Source organism: Pogona vitticeps, chromosome 5 (assembly GCF_051106095.1).
Source record: "Pogona vitticeps strain Pit_001003342236 chromosome 5, PviZW2.1, whole genome shotgun sequence".
Lineage (NCBI taxonomy): Eukaryota > Metazoa > Chordata > Lepidosauria > Squamata > Agamidae > Pogona > Pogona vitticeps.
Genome location: NC_135787.1, coordinates 50,538,957 through 50,566,682, shown reverse-complemented (window position 1 = coordinate 50,566,682; position 27,726 = coordinate 50,538,957). Strand labels below are relative to the sequence as shown.

Here is a 27,726-nt window from a genome sequence, read left to right as displayed (position 1 = left end):
CCCTGTCCCAGTCTGACAATGACCAGACAATGTGAGCAATAAAAAAAGCAGCTTTAGTTATGGTATATGAATGTACATGGTTAAGTCTTTTATTAGGTTCTACAATATTCAAGGTAATTCCAGTGGAGGTATTCGGGAAGATCTGGAAAATCAACATCTTTCTTCTAAGCCAGAATTACCACAACTTGTGCCTTCTAGCTATGATAGGCTACAATTCCCATTATACCCTGCCAGTATTAGCCAATATATCTGGAGATCATTCGGCTAGAGAAACCTGCCCACAGGCACTACTGCACCATAAAGATCCCCCCTGAATACACTGTAGTTTTGGGGAATGTGGCTTTTACTGTTCTATCTCTATGCAAGAGATATCAGCTGCTTTGCTACTAATTACAGGGGAATGGTTCAGTGACATGTTTTCTTGAGGTCCTGCATACCCATTTTTTTTTCCTCGTTTGCAGTGGGAAAAACTACAGATGACAACAAGTGAGAGAAGAAAAATAGTCTGCTCAGTCACCTTCCACATTATTGCAATTACCTGCGTAGTTTGGTCACTGTATGTACTAATAGATCGGACTGCTGAGGAAATTAAGCAAGGCAATGACAACGGTGAGTACGTCTAATGTTTTTTTCTTTGTAGGTTTTCTGCTGCTTCAGAAGCAAATACAGAGCAAAAGCAAGACTGTTAAGGGGATGAGTAGCAAGCAGGGAAATATACTGGCTAGTAGGTACACAGAACCAAATGAAACATGTTTGCACTGGAAGCTTCAGCATCAAATCCAATCTTGCTTCTCTTCGCAAGAGTGCATTGTATGGCCATTCAGTGCTATTACTGGAAGAGAAAGCTGTGTCCCTCTTAAGGTGATGAATCAAAGGTGTATGTAAGACACTGCTCACTTTACTGGAAATACAACACAATTCTATACTTGCTCATGCAGATGTAAGCCCCAATTCAGCCACTGTGATTTAACATGAGGAGAGAAGGAAAGAGGAAGATAGGAGATGGAGGGATAGAAACTGAAAGAGACTTTTTGAGTGTATAGAACAGGAAAGATTCAACTTGTGAAGGTTGTTGTGGGTTTTTCGGGCTCTTTGGCCATGTTCTGAAGGTTGTTCTTCCTAATGTTTTGCCAGTCTCTGTGGCCAGCATCCTCAGAGGACAGCACTCTGAAGCACAGAGCACAGGGTGCTGTCCTCTGAAGATGCTGGCCACAGAGACTGGCGAAACGTTAGGAAGAACAACCTTCAAAACACGGCCAAAGAGCCCGAAAAACCCACAACAACCATTAGATCCCGGCCGTAAAAGCCTTCGCGAATACATTAAGTGAACATTTTCCAATCTTATGTTTCCAGTCTTATTTTCTGAAGGCAGACCAGTCTTTCCTGCAAACACTGGAACTATTAGGCATATTTTGTGGCCCCTGGGATTTCCTTAATCTCAAAAGGATAAAAACATTTATAATTTATAGTCTGAACGAAACCATTCTCATTAGAAAGACTTTTTTCCTTTATAAATACATGTTAAAAACACAAATGAGCAACTTACCTTGTCTTCAGCCTCTTTAGTTCCAATGACATCAACAGGACCAAAGATCAGTTTAAAATCAGAACAATATTTTGATGATCCTGTACAAATAGGTTGTCTGTGAAGATCTCTGTAGAGATTGAGGGTCTCCCCACCCCTAATCTCACAGAACTGAATCCTTTCAGTTAATAATCGCTTAGGTGTCACTTTTTTGAAGCTGCTGCAGTATTTAACCTTCACGCAGGTGGAAAAGATGCCACTTACTAATAAATTTACAACAAAATCCAGCTTATGGTTGTTGTGGGTTTTTTGGGCTCTGGCCATGTTCTGAAGGTTGTTCTTCCTAACTTTTCACCAGTCTCTGTGGCCAGCATCTTCAGAGGACAGGAGTAGCGCTGCTTCCACCCCAGCTTCCTCCACTCTTCCCACAGAGGGGGAGACAGAAAGGGATGTGGGAGGTTTGGTTTTTGATCGGTTATAATCCAGCACTGAATCAGTTAAGTTGCTAACAAATTCAGTTATATGCTACTTACGTTTCTTTTTTTAATTGTAGCTTTCTCCTGCTCCCTCCACAGAAGGAAAGTGAGGAGGGAACATAGACGGGAATCCTCTTCATTATTTTTTTTATTTCCCTTTAGAGGGAAGAATGGGCTAGACTTCTTGAGGTATGGTGTGGTTTCCTACCCCCAACCACTCCATCCTTGCGTGTGGATGAAAGGATCACCCCCAAATGGCACACCACACTTTAGAGCGATCTTGTTTGGCCTCTTCAAGCTCAGGACGACTTGTTTGTCTAGTTGTACTCTTAATACATGGAAGCATTTAGGAAAGAGAAGGAAGCTAAATAGCAAAAATGATTTTCTAAATAAGAAAATCTAAATACAGTAGAACTCAGCAGGAAGAATATGCAATTATTGTTTTACTGGATGATCGCTTTCACTTTAAGTAAGCTTAGGCATCCCCTGCCAGATTTCCCACAGCTAGTGCTTACCCTCATGAATTGGATTCTTATTTTTTACAGATTAGTAGCAGTTATATATTCTCACAGATGGCTATATTTATTCATCCTAGCTCTGTGTATGTGTATCAAGCCTTTTAATATCTTCCTAAGCAGCATTCATTATCTTGCTTACCGAAGTCTATTAGACACATGTGATCTTACAGTACACATGTAGTAGTGGCCCTACTAGGAGGTAACTGCTAGCTGGCTTCATCTCTAAGGAGCAGAGAGCAAGTAAATATAGCTGAAAATATAGTTAAAATAGCTGAAATTCATTTCTTAAGCATATTGAAACTGCTTTTCAAGAAGCATGTACAGTACAGTAATACTAATGCAATCTTTTTTGTTTCTTTTTTTAAATTCAAAAGGTGTCCTAGAGTGGCCATTTTGGACAAAATTAGTTGTGGTGGCCATTGGGTTCACTGGTGGTCTCGTCTTCATGTATGTACAGTGCAAAGTCTATATTCAGTTGTGGCGAAGGCTGAAGGCCTACAATCGCGTGATCTTTGTTCAGAACTGCCCAGATACTGCCAAAAAACTTGAGGAGAAAAATTCCTCTTCCCTGCAGAACACTGAAATCAAAGACAGTGTGGTGGTGCCAGTAACACAGACAAGCACAAACTCTCAGCAATCTGGAGAAGAAACTGCTTCTGACACTATGCCAGTTTGATGGAAGTGGCATTTTCTTTTCCCCAGTGAAGAATAAAGGAGCGTGCTTTCTACTGTCCAGCCACACTAGAATGGCAGAACCGCAAAGTGTTTTTGGTGAAGAGCAAGGAAAAAAAACAAGGAAAATTGATCAAGAGAAGATACACATTACCTCTGGAATGTAACTGTGAAGCAATTTCTCACCTGTCTTGCTAAGCATAATCAAAAGTGGCAAAGAAGAAAATACGACAAATGACAACTTCTAATGGGCAAGCAAATATAGCAGCACCACTTTTGATGGCTGAAAAACCCCGCACTTGCAGATGTACTGCCAGTGTTCTGTTTACAAGGGGAAAAAACCCTTATATGTATTTGCTACTATGGTCTTTTTGCTAATGATTGTAATCTTGGGGGGAGGGAGGGTACCTTAAAGCAAATTTTTAAAGATCCACATTAAACTTTAAAATCATGTAACATACATACAGCAAAGCACAAATTATCTAAGCTTCACAATCTGGTGGTTTTATATTCTGAGGTGGCTAATGGAGTCCTTATAGCATGTATAGTTTGGAAGCGATGAAAAACAAAAACTTTTCCAAAAAGTAAAACTGAAATTTATTTTTAAATTGAGTTACTGTACATGAGGTAAAATATTTCCCTTAGTCCCCAGTAGAAATAGGTAAGAAAAACCCTCCCCCAAGATTTTCTTTCAAGGTATACTAGTGACCCAGAGCAACAATTTGGTTGCTTCTCATCCTTCAAAGGAGAATAAAGTAAAGAACTAAGATTTAACAGAGTATCCTTGCCACCTCTAAAATGGTTGTGCTGAAGGAAAGATAATATGTTCTATAATCAGATGTATTATAGACCAGAGAAGTACTTTAGTTCAAGGCAAAAGATTTTCAGTACTCATTTATTAGTGTATGAAATATGCAAAGAAAGGAAGATTAATATGTATTCTTTTGTTGTAAGAGATCAGGATAGAACAAACTCAGAAGCTGTTAGAGCATTCTTGAAATAATTTAGGCAGTATTACAACAATGCCAGTATCTCTCCAGTGTTCATGTAATGAAAAAATACATATGCTATCTTCTATACAGGAAAACAGCTTAAGGTATTTTCTATACAGGATAAAGGCTTAAGGGTTGAATAGTCAGTTTACTATTATGGTTTTAGCAGATAAATGTAAAACTGAAATGTGATTAAATAAGACAAGGAAGATACATATCACAATAATGATATTCCCAGTAGGATATAGAAAATGAAAAAAAGAATGTTGGCAGCCCATTTCAGAAGGCAACACAATTGAATTCTCTAAACAGTAAGAAGTTTCTCCTTTATTCCACTGTTAATGCTTGTTGAATGTATCGTGAGTTGTGCCCCAGTAATGTGATTTATACAAGAACAGTGTTACTAATAAGGAGGGGGACTTGTGAAGGCAAAATGCAGTGGCTTAAGTAATTTTACAAGAATACTACTATTCCATGCTTGAAACTTTAAAAGATGCAGTAATCCGTTGAGCCAGAAGATTCAGAAAATAAGTATGACAATTCTGTAAAAATTAGATTGCACAATGATACCAGTAGGTGGCATAATTTATTGCAATGCTGGATTCATGGCTTGGTTGATGCAAGATGATGAATTTGGCAACAACTGCAGTGTCAGGGATCCTTCTTATGTAGAAGCTGCATAATTGACCTATCAAAGAACTGTTCATATAAAAAGAGAAAATGCACTTTTAACATTAAAATGCTGTGTTGGAATTACAATCCCAAGGCATTTCTGGGGTTTCAGTCACATGTTTCAACTCAGATGATAGGCCAGAACAAACCAAAATGTAGGCTCATAATCCGAAACCAATTTCAAACTGGGTAGTTTACATCCTTCCTGTTTTGAGACACAGATCTGGATCTAATCTAGTTCATCCTGCCTGACTATAAACATTTGAGACAATGCCACTGATGTGCATAAATATCTTTGGTTTAAATACGATTGTAGATGTAATAAGTTGAATAATGCAAGATAACAGTAGAGTATAAATTGGCTAATATATTCTGCTAATGTAATTGCAGACTCAGGCAATTGATTTCCCAAATTAACATTTTTGCAATCTTTCTACAATGAATTCATATAACAGGGCTTGTGTGTTTCAGACTGCAGGTCCTATGTATATGGCAATGCTAGAAGGTTCCAACTAAATGCTTGTCCAAATTTCTATTAAGTCTTGGATTCACCTTGGTATGACAGTAAATCAATGTGTTTTGAGGGAAATTGGTCTCTATCATCCAAACCTACGAGTCAAAAGGAGCTTACAGAACAAGCATATCAGACCATATTTTCAAGATGAGTGGTGATTTTGGTTTCATTACTGAGATGCTGAGAAAAGTATTCAACATGATGTTTCTGAAACTCAATGCAGGCAGCTGAAGGAGCTATGAAGAAATACTTTAAAAAAACATAACTGTCACTTAGAAATTGCAGTGCTTCTCTTCTTCAGTCCCTGTTATATATGGACTACTTTTAGAAATTAAAGATGATATATCAAAGAAGATTTTTACATGGTGGAGTAAGATATCCCCTAAGAAAGCATAGATAATGCAAATTTAACACATAAGGTAGTTAAAATATCAAAATAACTGCCCCAAAATAATTGTCTATGGGGGAGACATTCCTTTTGTTAGCTTTATGAGCTTATTTACGCAGTCCTCTGGTGCTACTGCTACAGCTGGAAAGCAGTCAACAGTGTGTTTCGGAAATGTGTACCTGAGTACATACATCCTTTACCAAAATTAGTTGTCCAGTTCTGAAACTTGCACTGCAATGCAATCTATGATGCAAATACTTTACCGTGTATAATTGTCACACTTACAAATTTGTTACTTGTTTTACCCAGTTCTCTTTTGCAAAAGAGCTTAGATGCTTTTGTGGGTGACTTGTGTGTTAAAAAGGTATTTGGGGTGGGGGAAAACTTAATATAATTACTAATTGTTGTGGAACAAATTTGTATTTGTATTAAACAGATGCCTCAAAGATAGCAGTAAGTTATTTGCTTTTGAAATGCAGTAAATGTTATAGATATCCTACAGGAAGTGGCAAGCTTTCAATAGGTGGGGGCCCTTCATTTATATAATGGTCTTAGTCCAGCAGTGACTTCTAAGGTTGTATTAAAGCTCAGCTTCAGCAATGCTCCCTGAACAAATTATATTTCCATGCAACTGAAGAGTTTCTGGCAGCACATAACTAATCTCTAAGTGGATTTCTCTGAGCAGTGGTCTGATCTTGTAAGCCCAAAAGAGCAACATTCCTGTACATTTGTTTCTCTCCTCCTTCCCTTGCATGCTAGCTTCAGCATTTTCATCCTGGCCTAAAAATAAATCATACTTTCATGTCAGTTTACTAATAAGAATCACATTAGTTTCAAATAGAGATGGGCATGATCCTGAGTCGTCAGATCATGCCGGATCGTTGTACCAGCACCATAGGTGCTGCACATTCCCTTCCCCCCCCTCCCCAGCCAGGTTCCCCCACTTACAAGGCAGTGCACACTCTTCTTCAGACCTTTGAACAGTCGTGGCAGGAGCACAGATTTCCCTTCTCCGCCTCCTTCTGCAGCTGGCCACTCAGATACTGTGCAGCAGCAATCCCTGCCCCAATTCCTTGTCTCCTAGCCAAAATCCTATTGCCGATTGACACATGCAAAAGGGAAATAGTGTAAGTCCTGATGGCAATTTGCTGCTTACTAATGAGATGCTATTGGTGTTCTTGACTGCACCCAACTGCATCACTGGGCACACACACAAGGATGGGAAAAGCATCTAATTAACGAATGTAAATTACTATTTAAGTGATTTTCCTTATGCAAGCATAAATCAGTAACAGGATTCTGGCTACTAATTTTGAATATAACAGCTTAGCTGCTGAAACTTGCAGATATATCAATGTTACTTTCAACAGCAGCTTTTAGGTCCCATAAAAAGGAGAGAATTTTATTTTAACTTGTTAGTTTAACTTGGTATTCCTTATTTTTACTCATAGATGTGGGGAAAGATGCTTCAGGCATTTTGTATCTTGTACAAAAATGTTCTGCCTCTTAATGTGGGAATGAGTCAGAGATGCCACTTGCCACTTTACCTCAGATAGCAAAATGTCTCGGGCTAGCACAAACAGTAGCTGCTTCATAATTATTTTGGCCTTTTTTTGTTTAGGAGCTAAGATGAGAAATAGCTTTCTAAACAAAACAAAAACGTAATGTTGTAAATATAAACAAAATTAAAATTGCACAGCCATATGTGTAACTGAAGGGGACTTGAACACTTTCATTGCTTTTCTAGTCCATGTACTTCTGCATTTCCTTCCCTATTGATAGAAATATTTTGAAGGTGCAGTATTAGAACTGACTGCTGGAGAATATTTGTATTTAATGCAAACATATAATGCTAATGCATTCATAATGACCAATGCAACACTTTTAAATGTGCAGCCAAATATTAACAATAGCAAGCTCCTGCCTTCACCACTGTAGCATGTATGACAAGAAGTTCTGCAACTGTTACATTGAATACTGCAACACAAAAGCAAACAAATTTAAATTTTAAAAAGGAAATGTAGGGTGTGACTACACTGCATTTACCTCATGGTTTGTGTCAAAGGTGGTACAGTGTGGCTAAAATCGAAATATTTACCATCAACTATACCTGATCTTTTTCCACAGCCATTTGTTGCTGTTTTTTTCAGCCAACAAGGAGTGGGGTTTTTTTAACTGATTCAACTTCCATTGCTCTTCTCTGTTGTATGTGCTCTCTTGTATTGGTCCAAAGGGGCAACCTCAGCGTGTCTACAGTGATATGGATAGTGCCATCTTCAGTGAGGTGCAGTATTACCACAGGATAATGTTATGATAAAACCTTGCTGAATTCAGAAATATGCAGTATTTGTTTACTATTCTGTGTCAAATCAACACCTATTTTTTGCTTCTGTTTTTGAAAATGAAGGGCAGGACAGGTGGACTGAGATATGGTCTATCAGTTATTCTTCAACTACCATCCAGTTAAAGCCATTCTTTCCCTCTTAGTAAATAGAATCGTTTTCATGCAGTCTATAATAATATGTATACATGGACTTAAAAAAAAAGAAGATGAACAAAAATGATAGCAAAAAGGCATTTGGTCACACAGGCCCTCATTTATAAAAGAAGATTGGAGTCTTGCATACTCTTAGCTGAAAATTTAGAATTTAAGTAAATTTGGATGCAAGTACCATGTGCACAATTGTACTCCCAGACAGTAAGAATATTCACTAATATGCAAATTAAATTATAACTCACAAAAGCATTAAAGTGAGCATTTATTTGTTGAAGACAATAGTATGAGTTGTAATTAATTAACAATAATAATCAGCACAATTTTCCAAGAACTGAAGCAGTCAAAGTTAAACTCCTAAAATATAAATATATTCTCAATACTTTTAATTTTAATATGCTTGCTTAAAGGAATAATAAAATAGTTTTCCTCACAAAAGTAAAAAACATGAAAAGTATACCAATTTTAATTAACTAAATTCAATTGTTACTCTGAACTGAATCTTATTGATTCAATACACTCACTGAATCAATCAGATCTGATAAGTCAACATCACTGATTCAATAGGTCTACTATATTGTTGGGAATAACAGTGATGAAAGGTACTTCCACGTGTTATGATGCAATGCATCTTGTACACCAACCAATTCGATGATTTTTTCCCTCCCACTATGAAAAACTTCTTATAAATTTTAATTTGCTGTCTTTCTGAAGTCATATCAGTTATATAGAGAAGATGCAATGATAAGTTGTTCTATAACACTATTGTTTTTTCCGAAATGCCACCAAAATTGCCCTTTTCTCTCTCATACGCACACGGATGTCATTTTAATTTGAAGGATCTTGTTTGCCAGTGAAGCAAATCCTGAATGGTAGAAAGTACTTCAATTTTGGTAAAAAGATGCTTTAAATTGGTAATATAATTCTGCACCCAAAAAGAAGAAAGAAAATGCTGAGACAGTGATGTTATATTCTTCCTAGGGTTATTCTCAGTAACCTACTTTTTCAGTTACTTAATCTCTCCCTTGTTTTTCCCTTCCCAGAAGCCAAATCTTCTTGGAGATGTCAACCTAATGTTAGCTGACAGCTAGAGCGCATGCCTGGCTTTCAGGCCATGAAAATTGTCTTGCCACCCTTGGTCTTTTTAAGGAAACAAGAGAAAGCTAATAGGAACTACAGGCTGGATTTCTCACAACCAGGGGTAACCAAGTGGAAGTGGAAAGGGGAACCAGACAGAGTGGGGATAAAAGGTGGGTTGACAAGATAGCAACAGTGCACTTTAATGCTCAAAAGTGCACTGTATGCTACCATAGCATATAAGATACAGTCCTGACTAGGTTATTGCTAACCAGCCCCAAACACCTGCTGCACTGTGTCCTGAAAGACAGAAAGTACAAAAACATCTATAAAGGCTACATTAGTCATTATGGCAACCAACCAGAGTCGCCATCAGATTCACGTAAAGAGAAGTGCATTTAAAGCATAGCACAGGCAGGAGGAATGGAGGGCTTAATCGTGCCATACCTATATTTTTCTCCCAAATTACTTTGTCCTATCAGTTTTAATGACTGTGAGACTCCCAAATCAGAAGGCATCCTACCTTGCAGAAAAATAGGTGAGAAGAGCCAGGGAGAGGGAAATCAGGTCCTTTTTCCTAGGCTTAAAAACCTACCCTTTCCTGCTACTTCAAATTAACTGAGCATGATCAGAATAGGAGTATATCCCAAAATCATTGTCTTTATGTACTTTACTCTTCTTTTTTACCAAAACAATAGAGTAGGTGTCAGGATCTCACATCAGGCCAACGTATAGAGCGGGACATGTTTTTTGAAGAAGGTGGATCTTCTCACATCTGATTAGCAATGAAGATTAGCTTCACTCCCACTGATATTTAGAACATTAAAGATAGGCAATTTATTTTTGTTGTTGTCTTCCATACAAACTAATACTCAGTCTGTGGTTTTTGCTGCACATAATTCCGTTTCAGCTTCAGCAGTTGTCTTCTCCGTTCTACTACCAAGTGCATCTTTACTGGACACCTTTCTCATTTTAATATTTGGCAGCTGCTTCAGGTCACCGTCCCAGTTTCTTTGAAGGAAGGGAAGAAATGACAGTTTAGGTCGTAAGAAATATCACTTTTACATGGCTATTCAAACATTTTTTTTCTTTCAAATTGAATTATAATCTGTTTAGATTAGAAAAATCTGATGGTGCCCCAATTTCAGGAAACTCCACGTCACTAGTTGCCCAATCAAATTCTTTAGGTTTCCAACAAGTGCAGTGGAGCAGAGCAACAGTGTGGCTGCTTGACTAAACATTTTTACCAAGAACTCCAGGTCATCTTCCAAAAGGCAAATAACTGCTATATTTTGAAGTGAGCTTTTGTGGACAGGTCCACTTCCTCAAACATAAGAGTTTGAGGACATGGCAAATATACATTTAAACATGACATCAAAATAAAGCAACTAAACATACAGGGAGGAGCCTCGTAGTGCAATGGATAAACTGCAGTACTACAGTCAAAACTCTGCTCACAACTTTCATTCAGTCGCAGTGGCATATAAGCAGCACACACTTTTGGGGTTTTTTTTGTTTCTGCCCTGTGTTTTACTATCACACACGAGGTCTTAGGTTCACACATTCAATCTTCTCCTGCAGCTGAAATGAGAAGCATCCACCTCTGCTAAACAGAGCTCCTCCATACAATCCATTTATGCAGCCTTTAGTGATCTTGCACCCTCCAGAGGTGTTGTGCTACAACTTCCACAATTGCCAGCAAGTAACACACTTGGTCCGGCTACTGTAGGTCAGTACATCTGCAGGACACCAGATTAGGGAAATGTGCTTTAGAATTATAACTATATCAATGTAATTAACATATGGCAACCATTCTCATTTCTGTAGTGCAGCCTTAATACTTGAGAAATACCGTATTTTTCACACCATAAGACGCACTTTTTCCCCACAAAACAGGGGAAAGTCTGTGCGTCTTATGGAGCGAAGAAAACAGATTATATTTTCCTGTTTTCTTCTCCTAAAAAATGGTGCGTCTTATGGAAAGGTGCGTCTTATGGAGCGAAAAATACGGTAACTTCAAGAAACCAAATAAAAGCAAAACACCAATTTGCCTCAATTACTGTGCTCACACATAAGACACACTGGTAAAGTTTACTTACTTGAGATTGGTGTGACATGTCTCACACTATTTCAATATGAAGAGATAATTTGTTGGATGAACAACAGAATACAAAGAATTAGATTTTAAAAATTTTAAATGGCACTTACCTGAAAGTTTTAAGGTGTTTAGCATTTATGATATCAGGAATATCTATTGGAAACAGAATTAAATCCTAGGTTATGAAGCCAAAATATATTTTCATATTGGACATTTTAAAGGTTAATAACTCCTGATATGGACTGCATGAATTGGACTTTTTGCTTTAGAACTGAGTCCCTTAGAAAAATGCACACATTTTCCATTAAAAAAGATGCTCACCGAAATCCTGTAGCCATGCGTTACACTGTGTAAGGCTGAAGATGTCATCAGCCTTGTACAACATAACATATGCATATGGGATTTCTGCCACTGAAATGTTACTTTTTTGAAGGAGGAAATTCTGACAATGATTTCTAGCTATACATTATGAAGAAAACACAAATATTAGAGCACACAGGCATTCAATGCTTTTCCCTCTCTTCTGCACTATGAAACACTGCAAGGTAGCTGTGTACTCTATGGGAAGGATGCAGAATTTTGAGAGCTTTTAAAGATGAATGTAACTGGACAAGTAGTTACGATTTTATTGCACATTTCAGACTTCACTTGGCTGCCCAATAATAAAACATTAGGCTTATCCTGTATCTCTTTTGTTGAACCATTTTCAGCTCTAGTTATATTACTGGGTACCTATTAAATCTCACAGGATCCATGGATGTCCCAGCATCACAACTAACAATCTGCATTGATTTTGCTACTTACATTTTATTTATTAAAATAATTTATAAGTCCATCTTCATCAACAAAAAGTTTTACACAGGATCTATAAAAACAGACGATCCTTACCTGCATGCTGAGATGCTAAAATGTCTAGGAAATGTAAATGGCACACTTATGAATATAGATGTTTTGCCTCTTTTAAGAGTACAGTGACCCTTCAAATACTATATGTGGTGTTCTTGCTTCAGTTCCACAGACAACACTGAGAACACAATTCACCCTTTCCCCTTTATCATTTATTTTCCTAAACATCAGCAGTGCACTATAATGATATTGTGGACTGAAGATTTTTATGGTAAATTCTGTTTGTTCATTTCTCTTAAGTCGCTTGATCACCTCTCCAATCTGATTCTTCGGGATATAGAAACTGGACCTCTGAAATTCATAGCAATGGCACTGCAGTGGTCAGAACTGGAACTAAGTAGCCCAAATCGGATATCCCAGAGGCTCACCTTCACTGGAATACATAGGAGATGCTTACCCACGACAATATGAGCAAGCCTCAGTTTTTCCCTTGCCTCCTGACACACAGCAGCCAAGTTTGCAAATGAAAATAGTGGAAAAACAAGAGCATGCAACCAAGAACCAAAAACATTCAGGGAGTATATCTCTGCAGCCAGGTAGACACAGAAATCCAGGAAAGCTTGAAGAGAAACTGCATTCCCTTTTGACAATCTTGAAGCTATTGCTGCCTTAACGTTTTATCTTAGAGATACTGTAACATCTGCTGATTTGCTTGGAAAGCCGGCTTGCCTCAAAATTCTCTTAAAGAACATACACAGATGAATGATTGTACAGGGAAGTTCCACACACTGCCTAATAATCACAAACTCCACAAGAAGATACCAACTCCACTATTTCTCTACTTTTACAACATCAGACAATCTTGTTCTTCTCTTTTTAATATAGAAGGTATACTTCCACCAAGAAAAGCCAAATTCAATGAAAGCAGTAGTCATTCTCTCATTAAGGATAGGAAAGGGGAGGGATGACTTCCTAGCAATGCTAATTTTTAATAACCATATTAACCAAACAGTTCAGTAGACTCCCTAGCTTTAAAACTCATGTCTCTAATTACACCAACTTTTAGTATCAATTTTCCTTAAAGTGAAGTTCTGAGTTTAAAAACAGCAGACATTCAGAGCAATAGTGCTAAGAAGAAAGGAATGATTTGAAGCTACTTTTCAATAAAGTCACATTAAATGCAAGTCATACTTATGTCTAGCTTGTGTACAGTTTGCAACATTGCAAACATACAGAAAAATTTTATGTGGTGATGGGTACTGTAGTCCAACACAGATGAGAGGGCACCAGGTTGAGTAAAACTATACTATCACATAGTGATCACAAAGCAGAAGAGGGCCTAAGCAGCAGTTTTCCATCCATTACCTATTCACCAGTCTTTCCCAATCAAATACAAAACCTGCATCAGTGCACGGATCTGATGGGCTGGAACGGAAAGACAAAGTCCATGTAACGTGGAGTTGTAGAAGAAAAAGCACACCATAAAGGCAGGAGAAATGACTGTAAAAATGTTCAAAAGACTGGATGCAGAAAGTTTTTTATTTCTGTAAGCACTGTTACCCTGTGTACAGTTCTGATATGCCAACAATACATTATACAAAAGAGACATGGAGCTTTGCTTAGATATGCAACATGAGTGAACAGCAGTCCTACCTAGCCCATATCCTTCGTACTGCTGCCTTTCCCGTTCCATGGTCTGCCTGATTATTGCTTCCCTGGAGCTGTGCTGCCGGGCTTGTCTTCCTTTGACGCTGTTCCGCAGTTGAATCTGCTCCAGCTCATCATTAAATCGCTGCAAATAACTGATCCATAGTAAAACAACAGTGTTAGAAAGTTAGTCACTCAAAAGTTACATCCCTACTTTTTGTTTTGCAAAGTCACTGAAATCTTTGTAAAATACAGTCGTGCCCCGCTTTACGATTGTCCCGCATTACAACAAAACCACATTATGATGACGTTTTTGTGATCACAAAACGATGGTCTGAATAGGGTTTTTTCGTTTTACGATGATCGGTTCCCTGCTTCGGGAACTGATTCTTCGCAAAATGACGATTTTCCAACAGCTGATTGGCGGTTTCAAAATGGCCACCTGGGAAATAAAATGGCTCCCCACTGTTTTCTGGGACGGATTCCTTGCAAGACAGCCACTGAAAATGGCCGCCCTATGGAGGATCTTTGCTGGACGGTGAGTTTCCAGCCCATTGGAACGCATTGAAGGCGTTTCAATGGGCTTTTTATTTTCACATTACGATGTTTTTGTTCTACAGCGATTTCGCTGGAACAAATTAATGTCGTAATGCGAGGCACCACTGTAAAGGTTTTAGAGAAGTATTTTTGACAGAAGGGGCTAAGTGACAGAGCTCTTCCAAAGCTGAGGTTCTATATTTATGCCTGCTAAGTGCAGCACTGCTGCAATACAGCAACATTAATGCTTTTGATTAATAATTATTTGCAGAGAACATCCTCCAGGAAACTCATATATAAATAAATCCCTCCCAAAGGAATAAGAAAGAGCTATGAAGCAAATACAGTCATGAAACACATCTGGATATCAAGTTTTCATGGATCATCTAAAATAAAATTTAAATAAAATTTATATATTTTAAGGATGTGAACTGATTGTGTTACTTCTTGTTTTCTTCCCCATCCCATGGCTCTGGCTCTTTATTAATGTTTCATTTAAGTTAAATCTGCATATATTTGCAAAAATTACAAGGAGACAATTTAGAGACAAGATAAAATTGTGCACAGATGTCCTAATTTTTATTTGATTTATATCCCATTTGTTTTCTCCAAAATGATGCCAGTTCATAAGGAGATGAAAAATAATTCTGCAGAAATGGGAGCAAATTAGATTATTACTACTACTACTATTTTTTTAACTAATGTGGTACTTTTAAGTCTAATAAGTTATGAAAACCAAACATTCATAAAACATTAAAATAAGATTCAGTAAATAAACACTAAGGATAATGTGTATATGTGTACACAGGCACACATATACACATAAACCACTAACACGATAGTGTAACATCACCTAATAAGACATACTTTATCATAGTTAAGGCATGGTTAAGGCATGCCAAGCAAACAGTTTCTAGCAGAGAATATTAACTCATCTATCTTTAAGCCCTGTCTAATCATTAAGGAGTATGCAAATCCTTCCTCATTTTGTAGTCACACTCAAAACAATCACAATTATCTCAAGACAAGGTACCTTCTATATCCAAGTAGCCTCTCTATGCCAGCCAAGCTCCCTGGAGCTGGTTTCTGGCTCTCGTGGAGTGATGCAAAAGTCTTCAGACTCTTGCATCACAGTGTTCAATATTATAACTAAGGGGATTGGACTAGCACGCTCCCATCAACCTGTAAGTCCCACATATTACCTAAACAACAAAATAAGAATAGAGGGCTGACAAGACTAACACCAAAATTCTTGTTACTCATCTGCTACATACATACTTTTCGATGAGTTCACAGGCTTCTTTTTTTGTGTATTCTGCTTTACTCAGATCAAGATGACTTTGAAACCAAAGCAATTTCTCACCTATAAAAGCAAACAAAAAATTACAGAACTCACTTCACATACCTGGTCTAAGAACACAAGTGAATTAGAAACCTGATCATTGTTTTCTTCAGAAGTCATATATTAATAATATTGAAAGGGAACAGTTAAGCCATGAGAAACTTAATTTCACATACATATGGGATTCACAAATTAATTCCAAACCTCTGGACTTACACCTCTGTTGTCAATTTCCTGAGCCTCCATAAACTGGCCACAACAGTACTCTTTTCTATAACCATCACCTTCTTATAAAATGGTAACAGGAATACCAGATATTCTTTGGAGAATCAGCAAAGAAACCAATGGCTTAGTCTAGACAGAGAACCCAATTAAGCAATGGCAATTAAAAACAGTGGGATTTTTGCACCAACTCTAAGAACAAGTGATTTGGACATATATAAATGCAACACATTTCAGATGAATGGTTAAATAGAAATAAACTGAAAGAGTGACAATCTGTTTTCTTCATCCATTGTGAGACAAGTAGGAATTAGATTTTTTTTTTAATGACTTACTTAACCACTAAATCAAGATGTATGTAACAGCCTAGCAATCATAACTATAGAATTTGAAACACTCATTACCGGTATATCCATAGTGTTATTACAAATTCTAAGTATACTTGGTGCTGGCTGGAAAGCTCATTGAGTTAGGTATCTGGCTGTGGAGCCAGAGGTTAGGTAATTATTTATTTAATATTTATTTATTATTGGATTTTTATCCCGCCCTTCTAGACAGGGACGTGGTGGCGCTGCGGGCTAAACCGCAGAAGCCTGTGCTGCAGGGTCAGAAGACCAAGCAGTCGTAAGATCGAATCCACGTGACGGAGTGAGTGCCCATCGCTTGTCCCAGCTCCCGCCAACCTAGCAGTTCGAAAGCATGCAAATGCAAGTAGATAAATAGGGACCACCTCAGTGGGAAGGTAACAGCGTTCCGTGTCTAAGTCGCACTGGCCATATGACCACGGAAGATTGTCTTTGGACAAAATGCTGGCTCTACGGCTTGGAAACGGGGATGAGCACCGCCCCCTAGAGTCGAACACGACTGGACAAAAATTGTCAAGGGGAACCTTTACCTTTACCTCTAGACAGAAGTCTACTCAATTTAGTTCCCCACTGTGCATCCCAGAAGAGCCAAGCTGTGCAGTCCCAGGATGCCCCCAGAATAAGGGAATGGCAAACAACTTCTGAGTACTCTTTACTTAAACAACTCTGAAAAGGATCGCCATAAGTCAGAATGGACCTGACAGCACACAATTGTTATTCTTAAGTACACTTGACCATACAAAACTGAAAGACATTCTCCAATCAGATGACTTATCTGCTCATGAGCACAGAAGGCACCATTTCGATATGCAAGTATATTGTACCTCAATCCTTCAACACAATAAACAGATCTGTGAACTGAGTGCCACATTAAAAGATTATGGAAGCAATCTTATATTTCCTTGCTTGGGAGGAAGCTGGATGGAACTCTGCAAGATTTACTTCTCAATAAAAAGGCATAGGAGATTTAGAACAAACATATAAACTTCATCTTTATCACACAGTATACTATTCATGGATATCTCAGGCCAAACAGAAGTGTTATGCCTATTAATGGAAACTGATAATGGAAAACAAATGTTCTTTTTATGGCAAAACATGAGAAAAGCAGAGGGTTTAAGATGGAGGATAAATGGGACAGACAAAAAGAAGGAGAAAATGTCTGAAGCACATTACAGCTACATACCTATTATATACAACTGGGAAAACAGAACACTTTGTCCAGGATTCAATGGTTTATATCTTGTGGTTTTCATTAGAATTGGAAATTAACACACACGCAGAGAAGGACTAAAAAGCCCTTGAGAATAGATTTTTGGTGTCACAAAGGGCTGTGGATGGATAGCAAGAGGAAGAATAGTGGTGGATACCAAAATGCTCCCCCCCAACCTAGCGGTTCAAAAGCATGCAAATGTGAGTAGATAAATAAGGACCAGCTCGGTGGGAAGGTAACAGCGTTCTGTGTCTAGTTCGCACTGGCCATGTGACCATGGAAGATTGTCTTCAGAAAAAACGCTGGCTCTATGGCTTGGAAACGGGGATGAGCACCGCCCCCTAGAGTCGAACACGACTGGACAAACATTGTCAAGGGGAAACTTTACCTTACCAAAATGCACAGTTGAACCCAATGGAATTTAATTCCAAGCAGACAGGTAAGCACACCACTTTCTCTGCAAATCAGGTACACCTCAAATGTAACTAGATCTCCAGTGGAGGGACCATCTAACTGTAAGACCAGTCCAAAGACTATTTAGGGAGGTAGCACCTCCCTCAGCTTACCCATATTTGATTGTGAGTTTTAGGTAACCAAAATTCAACTGACTTGAGGCCATCCTCTGATTCAGATCTTTGAATTAATGTAAAGAAAATTATACCTAGTCAGGATAAGTAAAGTACCAATTCCCATTTGTAATTATATTTGATTTTGATTACTGCCTTTTGGCAGGGCGCATGGCACTGCTGAAGTCACAAAGTTCTTTGAGAAGTTTGTCACATTGTGCTGACCTCATACAGCCATCCATGAACTTGTAAAGTGGCTACATTTACAAAAAAAAAAACGCTGACTAAATACAACCAAATGGACAACCTGCTGAGAAAAGAAATGGAAGCTATTCTTTTTATGACTTTAAATCTCCCTAGATCACGCAATAATTTACAGGCATTCTGCCTAGCAAAGCAAGCTGTTATTATTGCTCTAAACAATCCTTTTTAGCCAGATTTAAAGGAGAATTTCCTTCCCTGAGTTCCTTCAAAATGATTTGAAAAGTGGATTGGCTATTTGGAGCTGAATGTTACTCTGGCAGGAAAATGCATAAGGAAGAAAAGAAAAATGGGGAAAAGTTGAATCCTACTCTAAATTACTTTTTTCTATGATCAAAATTTAATTTGTGCATGATTTGAAATGCAAACTGTTATAACAAGACAAGCAGGATATTACCAACGCACTTTAAGGCAATCAAGAGTGAAGCACTTCCTAGAAGTTTAAAATAACAACAATATTCAAGAAATACAATATATTATTGCAATCTTTTGTCGACTGTTCTGTCATCTCTCAGGAACAGCCTAAATTCTGTAAAAGGCAATCTAGAATAAACCCCCAAAACGAAGTAGACTGATTACAGAAAAAAAATAAATCTAAGTTCAGTTGCTTTATACATGGATCAGTTCTGCTGTCTACTTTTCTTTATCCAGTTATTCTAAAATAGCATACGGGGGGGGGGGGGGGGATATATGAACAGACTGAGCAGAAAGCGGTAGATCATTGACCTTACTGCCAGTCTTGTTGAGGCTACCTGTCCTGCTCCTGTCATGAGACGACAGTGATGTCAAGAGAGATGTATAGAAGTTTCTACAACCACAGAAATCACTTTCTGTCTACATCTATATTGTATCACCCATTGGTGTATCACCTATTGGTGATACTCCAGTTTGGTTTCTTATTTTGATCCAAGAACACAGAACAAATTAAAACACTAACCCATGGAGAGAGTGACTAGCAAGCTGTACTTAAATGATTTAGAGTATCCTGAAACCATAAGGACCTTTATATTATTGTGCATGGACTTGCTGGGAAGATACAACAATACCCCCTACAGGAGTCAGTTGTGTGCATGTGGTGAGGGAACTATAGCGACAATGAGTCATGTCATCTTACAGTGTAACATTTATAAGCAAATCCGAGAATGGCTCATAAAACCTAGTATACCTCCCTTGGAAGACATAGAAAGGAGTGCCTACAGAAGCTTTGGGAGGATAAGAATAATGGGGTAACAAACAGAGCGGCCAAATTTGGACAGCTGGCAATAAAACTAAGCGATAACTGACTAAATAATAAGGATAGAATAGGAAGTACTAAAGATATGGTATGGGATATAAAGCTGATTAAAGTCTATATAGTTTATCAGATGTACAACCTTACTATTGTTATATCATTCTGTCATGGTTTTAACGGCCAGTGGCTATAATAAATGTTTACGTGGTGAGAATACCTCATATAACGACTCTTATTTACTTCATTCAGTTCCTAAGAAGCTGTAATAAAGTAATTAGAGAAGCACAAGTAGGGATTTGATAAACAAACAAAGCAATCCCCTCTCTCTGCTGTCCGTCAGCCCAAATACAAACAGTTAGGAGCTTTACTCTTGTCTGTTTCAAAAAGCCCACTTGATTTTAAATAACACAACACAGACATATAAGATTTTAATTGGTTGGGCTGAATCATCCATTAATTAGGTAGCGTAAATTCAGTACTCAAAATGCATTCGGTTTGGTCAGGAAAGAACATAATTTTAAACTGTCAAATAGACAGAAGTATTTATTAAAGAATTAAATCAACATAACTCTAATATAATATAAATAGATATTTGTACAATTTTTTACTCTAAGCAGTTTCCCTCCCCTTCATTGCATTTCTCTAGAAAAATACTTAAACACATTCTCTAAATAAAAAAAAAAATTATTATCTCACGTCCTTGAATACAGCTGGTAAAGCACAGAAGTTTTTTAGTTGTAGGGATATTCCAGCAACGACTATAAAATCAATCATGTAAATGTTTCTTCAGTCCATCATAAATCTCCATCTTGTCTTCTTCCTCTCAGCAGCAAAAACGAACTCTCTCCTTGCTGTTTTTTAAACTGTCTTTTTATCTAGGGAAACTCCCACTCCCTTCGGCCAGCTATATTATTTTTTTTTCCCAGTTACCAGATAAGCAATGTGCAGAAAAAACTAGGTGAAAGTTCTTGCTGCCTAACTTAATTCCTCACACGCCCCCCGAAATTACACAGAAATTCAGATTAGTCTACTTATCTAATTTATAGTAATTTGATACAAGGAATTAAGAAAATATAAAACATGTTATATATCAAAACTCTACTACAAAAGTATATATGAGATAATGAAACACTACATTCTATGAAATTACATCAGATATCTAAGTCAACGCTCAGTGTTGCATGAGTTTTCTTCTTCATACATTCTAGAAAGACTATCTGCTACTATATTCAATTTTCCTGGAATATGTTGGATATTAAAATCAAAATCTTGTAATGCCAAACTCCATCTTAACAATTTTTGGTTATGAGATTTCATACTTTGTAACCACACTAAAGCTCGGTGATCGGTTTGAAGCGTGAATTTGCGCCCCCATAAATACGGTCTCAAAAGATTCAGTGCCCAAAAAACTGAAAGTGCCTCTTTTTCAGGAATAGCATAGTGTTTCTCGCGTTCCAGAAGTTTTCTAGAGAAATAGGATATCGGATAAAGGTTTCCATCTTCTCCTTGTTGTAATAAAACAGCTCCTAGACCTAATTCAGATGCATCAGTTTGTAATACGAAAGGTTTGTTGAAATCAGGAGATTTCAAAATAGGCGCATCAACAATTTTAGCTTTTAAGGCATCAAAAGCCTTTTGACATTCAGGAGTCCATTTTACTTTGACAGGTTCTCTTTTTCTAGTTAGCTCTGTCAAAGGTGCTGCCAAATTACTAAAATCCGGAATAAATTTTCTGTAGTAGCCAATTAGACCTAGAAACGAGCGTACTTGTTTCTTAGTTTTAGGAATAGGCCAATCATTGATAGCTTGAACTTTTGCTTGTATAGTTTGAATTTCTCCTTGCCCAATCAAATGTCCTAAATACATGACTTTTCCCTGCATCCATTGACATTTACTGGCTTTTACTGTCAGTCCTGCTTGTTGAAGTCTGGACAAAACAGTTTCAATGTGTGCCAAATGAGATTCAAAATCATTACTAAAAATCGCAACATCGTCAAGATAAGCATTAGCATAAGGTAAACCTTGCAAAAGTTTATCAATCATCCTTTGAAATGAAGCACCTGCATTTTTCAAACCAAATGGCATTCTGCGGAACCGGAAAGTTCCCACATGTGTGATGAAAGCGGTCTTATCTCGTGATTCTTCTGCCATATCTAATTGCCAATAAGCATTCTTTAGGTCAAGGATACTTATAAATTTAGCCTTAGCAAGGTGTTCAATCAAATCATCCATTCTAGGCAAAGGGTAAGGATCCGATTTGGTAACACTGTTCAACTTCCTATAATCAACACAAAATCTCACTTCTTCTTGAATTTCACCTGTAGCAGTCTTTTTAGGGACTAGTACCACAGGTGAAGTCCAAGTAGGGCTGATTGCCTCTTCAATAACTCCTAGAGATAACATCTTTTGAATCTCTTGCTCAATTTGTTTAGCATGATTACCAATTGCTCTGTATGGGCTTGACCGTATAGGTTGAGCATCACTATCTGTAGTGATTTCATGACTGACTAAATTTGTGTAACCTGGTTTGTCTGAGAACACATCTTGATGTCGTTCTAGGACCTGGTACAACTGATCCTTCTGATCTTGATTACCTGTTAAGATAATATTATCAGACCAATCACCCGCATCTTGCAATTCTGACAACATATCAATTGGTTCATTGGAAGAATGGAAATATTCAGCATGATATTGAAAAACCATTGCAGATCTATCTTTGTAAAGTTTCAGTCTATTGACATGGTAAAGAACAGGTTTCTTTTTAGAATCCAGCATTTTAACAAGATAATTAACATCTCCAAATCTTTGAACAATTTCTCCTGGACCTTCCCAGACCACTTCTAACTTAGAAGGTCTGAGCGGGTTCAGTACTAACACCAAATCACCCACTGCAAATTCTCTGTGTCGGGATTTCTTGTCATGATAGTATTTCTGTTCAGCTTGAGCGTTCATCAAGTTGTCTCTAGCTAACTCTTGAACAGCTAAAAGTTTCTCTTGAAGTTGTCGGACGAATTCTGCAACTGGTGCTGAACTAGATTTGACCGCACCTTCCCATTCGGATTTCAGGATATCCAAAGGTCCTTGAAGATTTCTTCCAAATACCAACTCGCTCGGGGAAAATCCACCTAGTGAAGAATGAGCGGAACTTCTATAGGCAAATAAAGCAAAAGGCAAGAGTTCGTCCCAAATGTTCCCATACTCTTGGGTCATCGTCTTGATCATACGAAGTAAAGTCTGTTGACCTCTTTCCACCATTCCGTGTGATTGAGGATGATGAGAAGTACTGAAGCTAAGGGTGATACCACTTATTTCGCAGATTTTCTTCATGAGTTCACTAGTGAAAGCTCCTGCTTGATCGCAAATGATTTTGGATGGAACACCAATACGTGAGCATAAGTCCACGATGATTCTAGCTATGGTGGTAGCTGACAAGTTGCTGATTGCATAAGCTTCAATCCATCTGCTTGCAGAACAAATGAAAGTGATGATGTACTTCTTCTTGGTCTTAGTAGGGATGAATGGTCCTAACACATCCATTTGTAGATACTTGAACACTTGGTCAGGTATCTCCATAACTTGCACTTCAGCCTTGGTTTGGTCTGTTTGGTGTCCTACTCTTTGGCAAACATCACAGGAACCAACATATTCCTTTACGGCTTTGGAAAGACCAGGCCAGTAAAAATGTTGAGAAATTCTCTTGAGTGTCTTTCTCATACCTTGGTGTCCACTGGAAGGATGATCGTGTGCCATTTCAAGAATTCTCAGTCTATAATCTGAGGGCACTACTAACTGTCGCACGGGTTGAGCTGCCATAAAATCCTTGGGATAGTACTCACGGTATAACAGTCCATTTTCTCCCCATAGAAAATATGCTGACTGTTGGACAGGCTGTTGAGCGTATTCGTTTGCACGGGTTCTTAAAGATGTTAAAGAGGGATCATTAAGTTGCTTTTGTCTAAAGACCTCCGATCCTTTAGGAACGATTTCTTCTATTCCGGCCTCAATTGTAGTTGAGTCATCAGATTCGGTCTCAAAGAGCTGTTGCGGTGTAGACTCTTCTCCTTGAATATCATCAGGAGTAGGCTCTTCCTCTGGAATATTATCTGGAAATACTTGATCTTGTTCATATTCTGAATCTTGTTCCTCATCTGGCTCATAACTTTGATCTGGCTCCTCCTCTTCTGGTTCTAAGTCTAGTTCTTCTATTGGTTCAACTTCTCGCATCTTCTTGCTCTGGGATCGGGTAACTACTTGAATTACAGGTGGACCTTGGCTTTGTATTTCGTCCAACACAGCGAGATCATTTCCTAGAAGAAAGTCAGGTTTCCCCTCATGGGTCAAAATATGTTTTACTCCAGTCCAGGACTTGTATGTAATTTTCAGATACGCGACAGGAATATGTTTTAGCTCATCTCCTTCGCTTGCATAGGTTCTTATGGGGCATCTCAAGTTATACAAGACCAAAGCTGGATCAAGAAACTGACGGCTTATTGAAGAAAGTTCAGCTCCAGAATCTCTGAAAGCACATAAAGCTACATCTCCGGATGGTGTATGCAAAAAAACAGTCTCGGTGAACTTCCTTATAGTCCAGTTCCTTTGGTAATCTGGTATTATGGTGTCAGGATCCAAAATAGAGTATTTTTGTCCATCAGCAGTTTCTCCGATGTAGTCTGAGGTTACAGAATCCATTCGTAAGTTCAAAACACGAGGTACACCATAATTAATTTTGGCTTGAGCCCCATTAGCTTGAGTTGAGGTTCTAGTTGCTCTTCCACCCTCTTGACTATGTGAATGTCGGATGCTTGACTGGAAGGGTACTGATGATGTAGTACTGTGAATATGGTCTTGAACAGTTCCTATTGACTCTATACTCGTATAAGCCATCTTAGGAGCACTAGGTCTGCCTTTGGGTTGTACTGGAGCAGATGTTCTTCTCCCAGGCTCTTTCTCCTGTTTAACCGGAATGTTTAACTTCGGACAGTCTCTTCTCAAATGAGAACCACCACACTCGAAACATTTGAGAGGTGGTCTTGTCTGTCCCGGAGCTATACTCTTACGTGTATCTTCTGTCCTTCGTCTGGGATCTTGCTCAAAAGACTCTCTAGTTTGAAATGAACTCTGTTTCCTGGGGAACGCTGGTGCAGTCTTCGGCCTAACCATCGGGTCAGGTCGTTTGAAGGAAAGTAACTCATCGGTTCTTAAGGCCAATTCTTGCAGATCCTTGAACCTCTTCTGCATCAAGACACTTCTGATCTCTGCAGGTACTAAAGAAAGAAAATGTTCTTGGTACATCAGTGTTCTCATGTCTTGGAAAGTACTGGCGCCTACTGAGTCTAGCCATTGATCCCCAAGTTTTTCTAACCTATCAGCCATTGCAGAGTAGCACTCATTAGGTTGTTTTTTCAGTTTCCTGAAATTTTGTCTCAAAATTTCTGGAGTGTATCCAAATTTTCGTTTGATATATTCACGAAAAATCTCCCACTCGACGTCCTCATTAGGTACAGTTGCCACAATCTCAGCAAGAAGTCCACTACATTGTGTACGAATCAAAGGTATGTACCATTTCTGAGGGATCTTCAAATCTTGGCAAACTTTCTCATACAAAGATAGGAATGATAAAACGTCCATACCCTCGTGATAAAAAGGTAGGTTATTTCTATTCACACTGGCAATCGATTTGTCATATTCCTCTTTTCGCTTCCTTTCCTTTTCCATTTGCTGGAGTTTTGCTTCTCTGTACTGTTTGGACAACCTTAACTCCAATTCTCTGATTCTCTTCTCTTGATTTTGGTTAGCAATAAAACTAGCAAACATCTTGGATAGTTTGTCAATTGGGTCTAATTCTTCATCCAGTTGGGATGCTGCTGCTGCTGCTGCTGCTGCTTCTTCATCATCTAACCTTACTTCTTCTCCTCTTTGGTCTTCAATATCTTGATCTTCTTGAACTCCAGCCATCATCTCACTTAGTTGCAACCGTCTGCTTACTGGAGATAGATGAGCTGCACTTTCTGTATCAGCTTCGTAAGAATCTGAAATGTCATGCTGCAATAATGTCTGAAGACCACCAGGTGTCACTTCGACATCTCCTCGGAGCAATGTACCCCGTAGACCACGAGATGTCGCCCTTCTCCTTCTCTCTGATGCCAAAAAAGATGCAAAACTGTCCATGTGCTTTAAAAATGAAATTAGCACATAGGGAAAAAAAAAATCACTGCAGAAATGCTTGTGAAGTTCAAGGAATTCACTCAGAGAAAAATGTACATTTAATAAGCCAATTTAACTTTAAAAACGTTCTTTCCTACCAAACTCCTGCATGGCTAATGTTTTTATCAAAGAAAACCCATTAGCTTTTCACTTACTCACACAGCTCTGCTTTAAGCAGACACTGCTTTTAATGCCATAAATCAAATATATAGTAGGCTAACGTCTTACTTTTACGATCGTTGCCTAGCTATAAATCTTCAAACTGTTGCCAGCAAAAATAAACAAAGCACGTGTTTCATCCCACCGCTGCCACCATATAACGACTCTTATTTACTTCATTCAGTTCCTAAGAAGCTGTAATAAAGTAATTAGAGAAGCACAAGTAGGGATTTGATAAACAAACAAAGCAATCCCCTCTCTCTGCTGTCCGTCAGCCCAAATACAAACAGTTAGGAGCTTTACTCTTGTCTGTTTCAAAAAGCCCACTTGATTTTAAATAACACAACACAGACATATAAGATTTTAATTGGTTGGGCTGAATCATCCATTAATTAGGTAGCGTAAATTCAGTACTCAAAATGCATTCGGTTTGGTCAGGAAAGAACATAATTTTAAACTGTCAAATAGACAGAAGTATTTATTAAAGAATTAAATCAACATAACTCTAATATAATATAAATAGATATTTGTACAATTTTTTACTCTAAGCAGTTTCCCTCCCCTTCATTGCATTTCTCTAGAAAAATACTTAAACACATTCTCTAAATAAAAAAAAAAAATTATTATCTCACGTCCTTGAATACAGCTGGTAAAGCACAGAAGTTTTTTAGTTGTAGGGATATTCCAGCAACGACTATAAAATCAATCATGTAAATGTTTCTTCAGTCCATCATAAATCTCCATCTTGTCTTCTTCCTCTCAGCAGCAAAAACGAACTCTCTCCTTGCTGTTTTTTAAACTGTCTTTTTATCTAGGGAAACTCCCACTCCCTTCGGCCAGCTATATTATTTTTTTTTCCCAGTTACCAGATAAGCAATGTGCAGAAAAAACTAGGTGAAAGTTCTTGCTGCCTAACTTAATTCCTCACACCTCATACCTCATATGAAGAGCCACCTGAAATGACTTGGCTTTTAAAATTGAAATTATGAGTTCATATTAATCCTGTTGTATCTTGTTTTTAACTCAGCATTTTGCAGAATGTACATATTTGTATTTGTACTTTTTAATTTGCTAGCAATGTGATTGTTCAGCTGGCAACAAGCTTATGTATATATTTTCATTTATACTTATATTTTATTATATTGTTTTTATTCTGTTAATTATTGTTAGCTGCCCAGAGTAGACTTCGGTCTAGATCGGCGGGGTATAAATTTAATAAATAAATAAATAAAATAAATTATGTTTTAAATTTGTGGAAGTTGGATGACCAAAGTGGTCAAAATAATAAAGACTGACTGACTGACTAGCAAGCCATATCATTCTCTGAATTCTTCCCATCTCAAGATCTTCTCAATTGGCCTTTTGAATGCATGCAGAGCATATATTCTATCACTTGGCCCTTTCCCATTTCATTCATCAAAGAAAAAGGAAAGGTAGCTACGGTATTTTCTATCATAGCAAACTGATGCAAAAAATACTTATCGCTAACTGGAGCCAAAATGCAGATGTGTTTGATGTATTTACTGTTGGTACAGAGCTTTAAGCATATAACACTGCTCCTTCTCTATCTTCCCAATTTTCCCCCTTTCTTTCATTTCCACCTCTTTCTTTCTCCCAACACACTTTACATTTGAAGCTAAAAAGCTAATCTTCTTAACTATCCAAGTGTGACCAAATACTCTTCCGTAAGGGAAGGCTGTGACAAAA

At 38.0% G+C, this 27,726-nt stretch overlaps 2 protein-coding genes across 5 annotated transcripts in view; one reads left to right on the top strand and one right to left on the bottom strand.

The window, feature by feature from the left end:
* The window catches only part of MARCHF1 (membrane associated ring-CH-type finger 1), a 196,902-nt gene extending 190,699 nt beyond the window's left edge, over positions 1–6,203 (top strand). For all 4 annotated transcript variants that reach the window (XM_073001493.2, XM_073001494.2, XM_073001492.2 and 1 more), the window contains 2 exons: positions 462–609; positions 2,894–6,203. In XM_073001493.2, the coding sequence (XP_072857594.2) occupies positions 462–609; positions 2,894–3,195 (450 nt within the window). In that variant the 3' untranslated portion in view covers positions 3,196–6,203. The remainder of the gene's footprint in view (positions 1–461; positions 610–2,893) is intronic.
* A 2,296-nt stretch (positions 6,204–8,499) lies between these two features.
* TMA16 (translation machinery associated 16 homolog) overlaps positions 8,500–27,726 on the bottom strand; it is a 39,425-nt gene continuing 20,198 nt past the window's right edge. Inside the window, exons 4-7 of the mRNA XM_020809931.3 lie at positions 15,735–15,819; positions 13,926–14,074; positions 11,537–11,579; positions 8,500–10,339 (exon numbers count right to left, since the gene is read on the bottom strand). Coding sequence (XP_020665590.3) covers positions 10,201–10,339; positions 11,537–11,579; positions 13,926–14,074; positions 15,735–15,819 — 416 coding nt within the window. The 3' untranslated portion in view covers positions 8,500–10,200. The remainder of the gene's footprint in view (positions 10,340–11,536; positions 11,580–13,925; positions 14,075–15,734; positions 15,820–27,726) is intronic.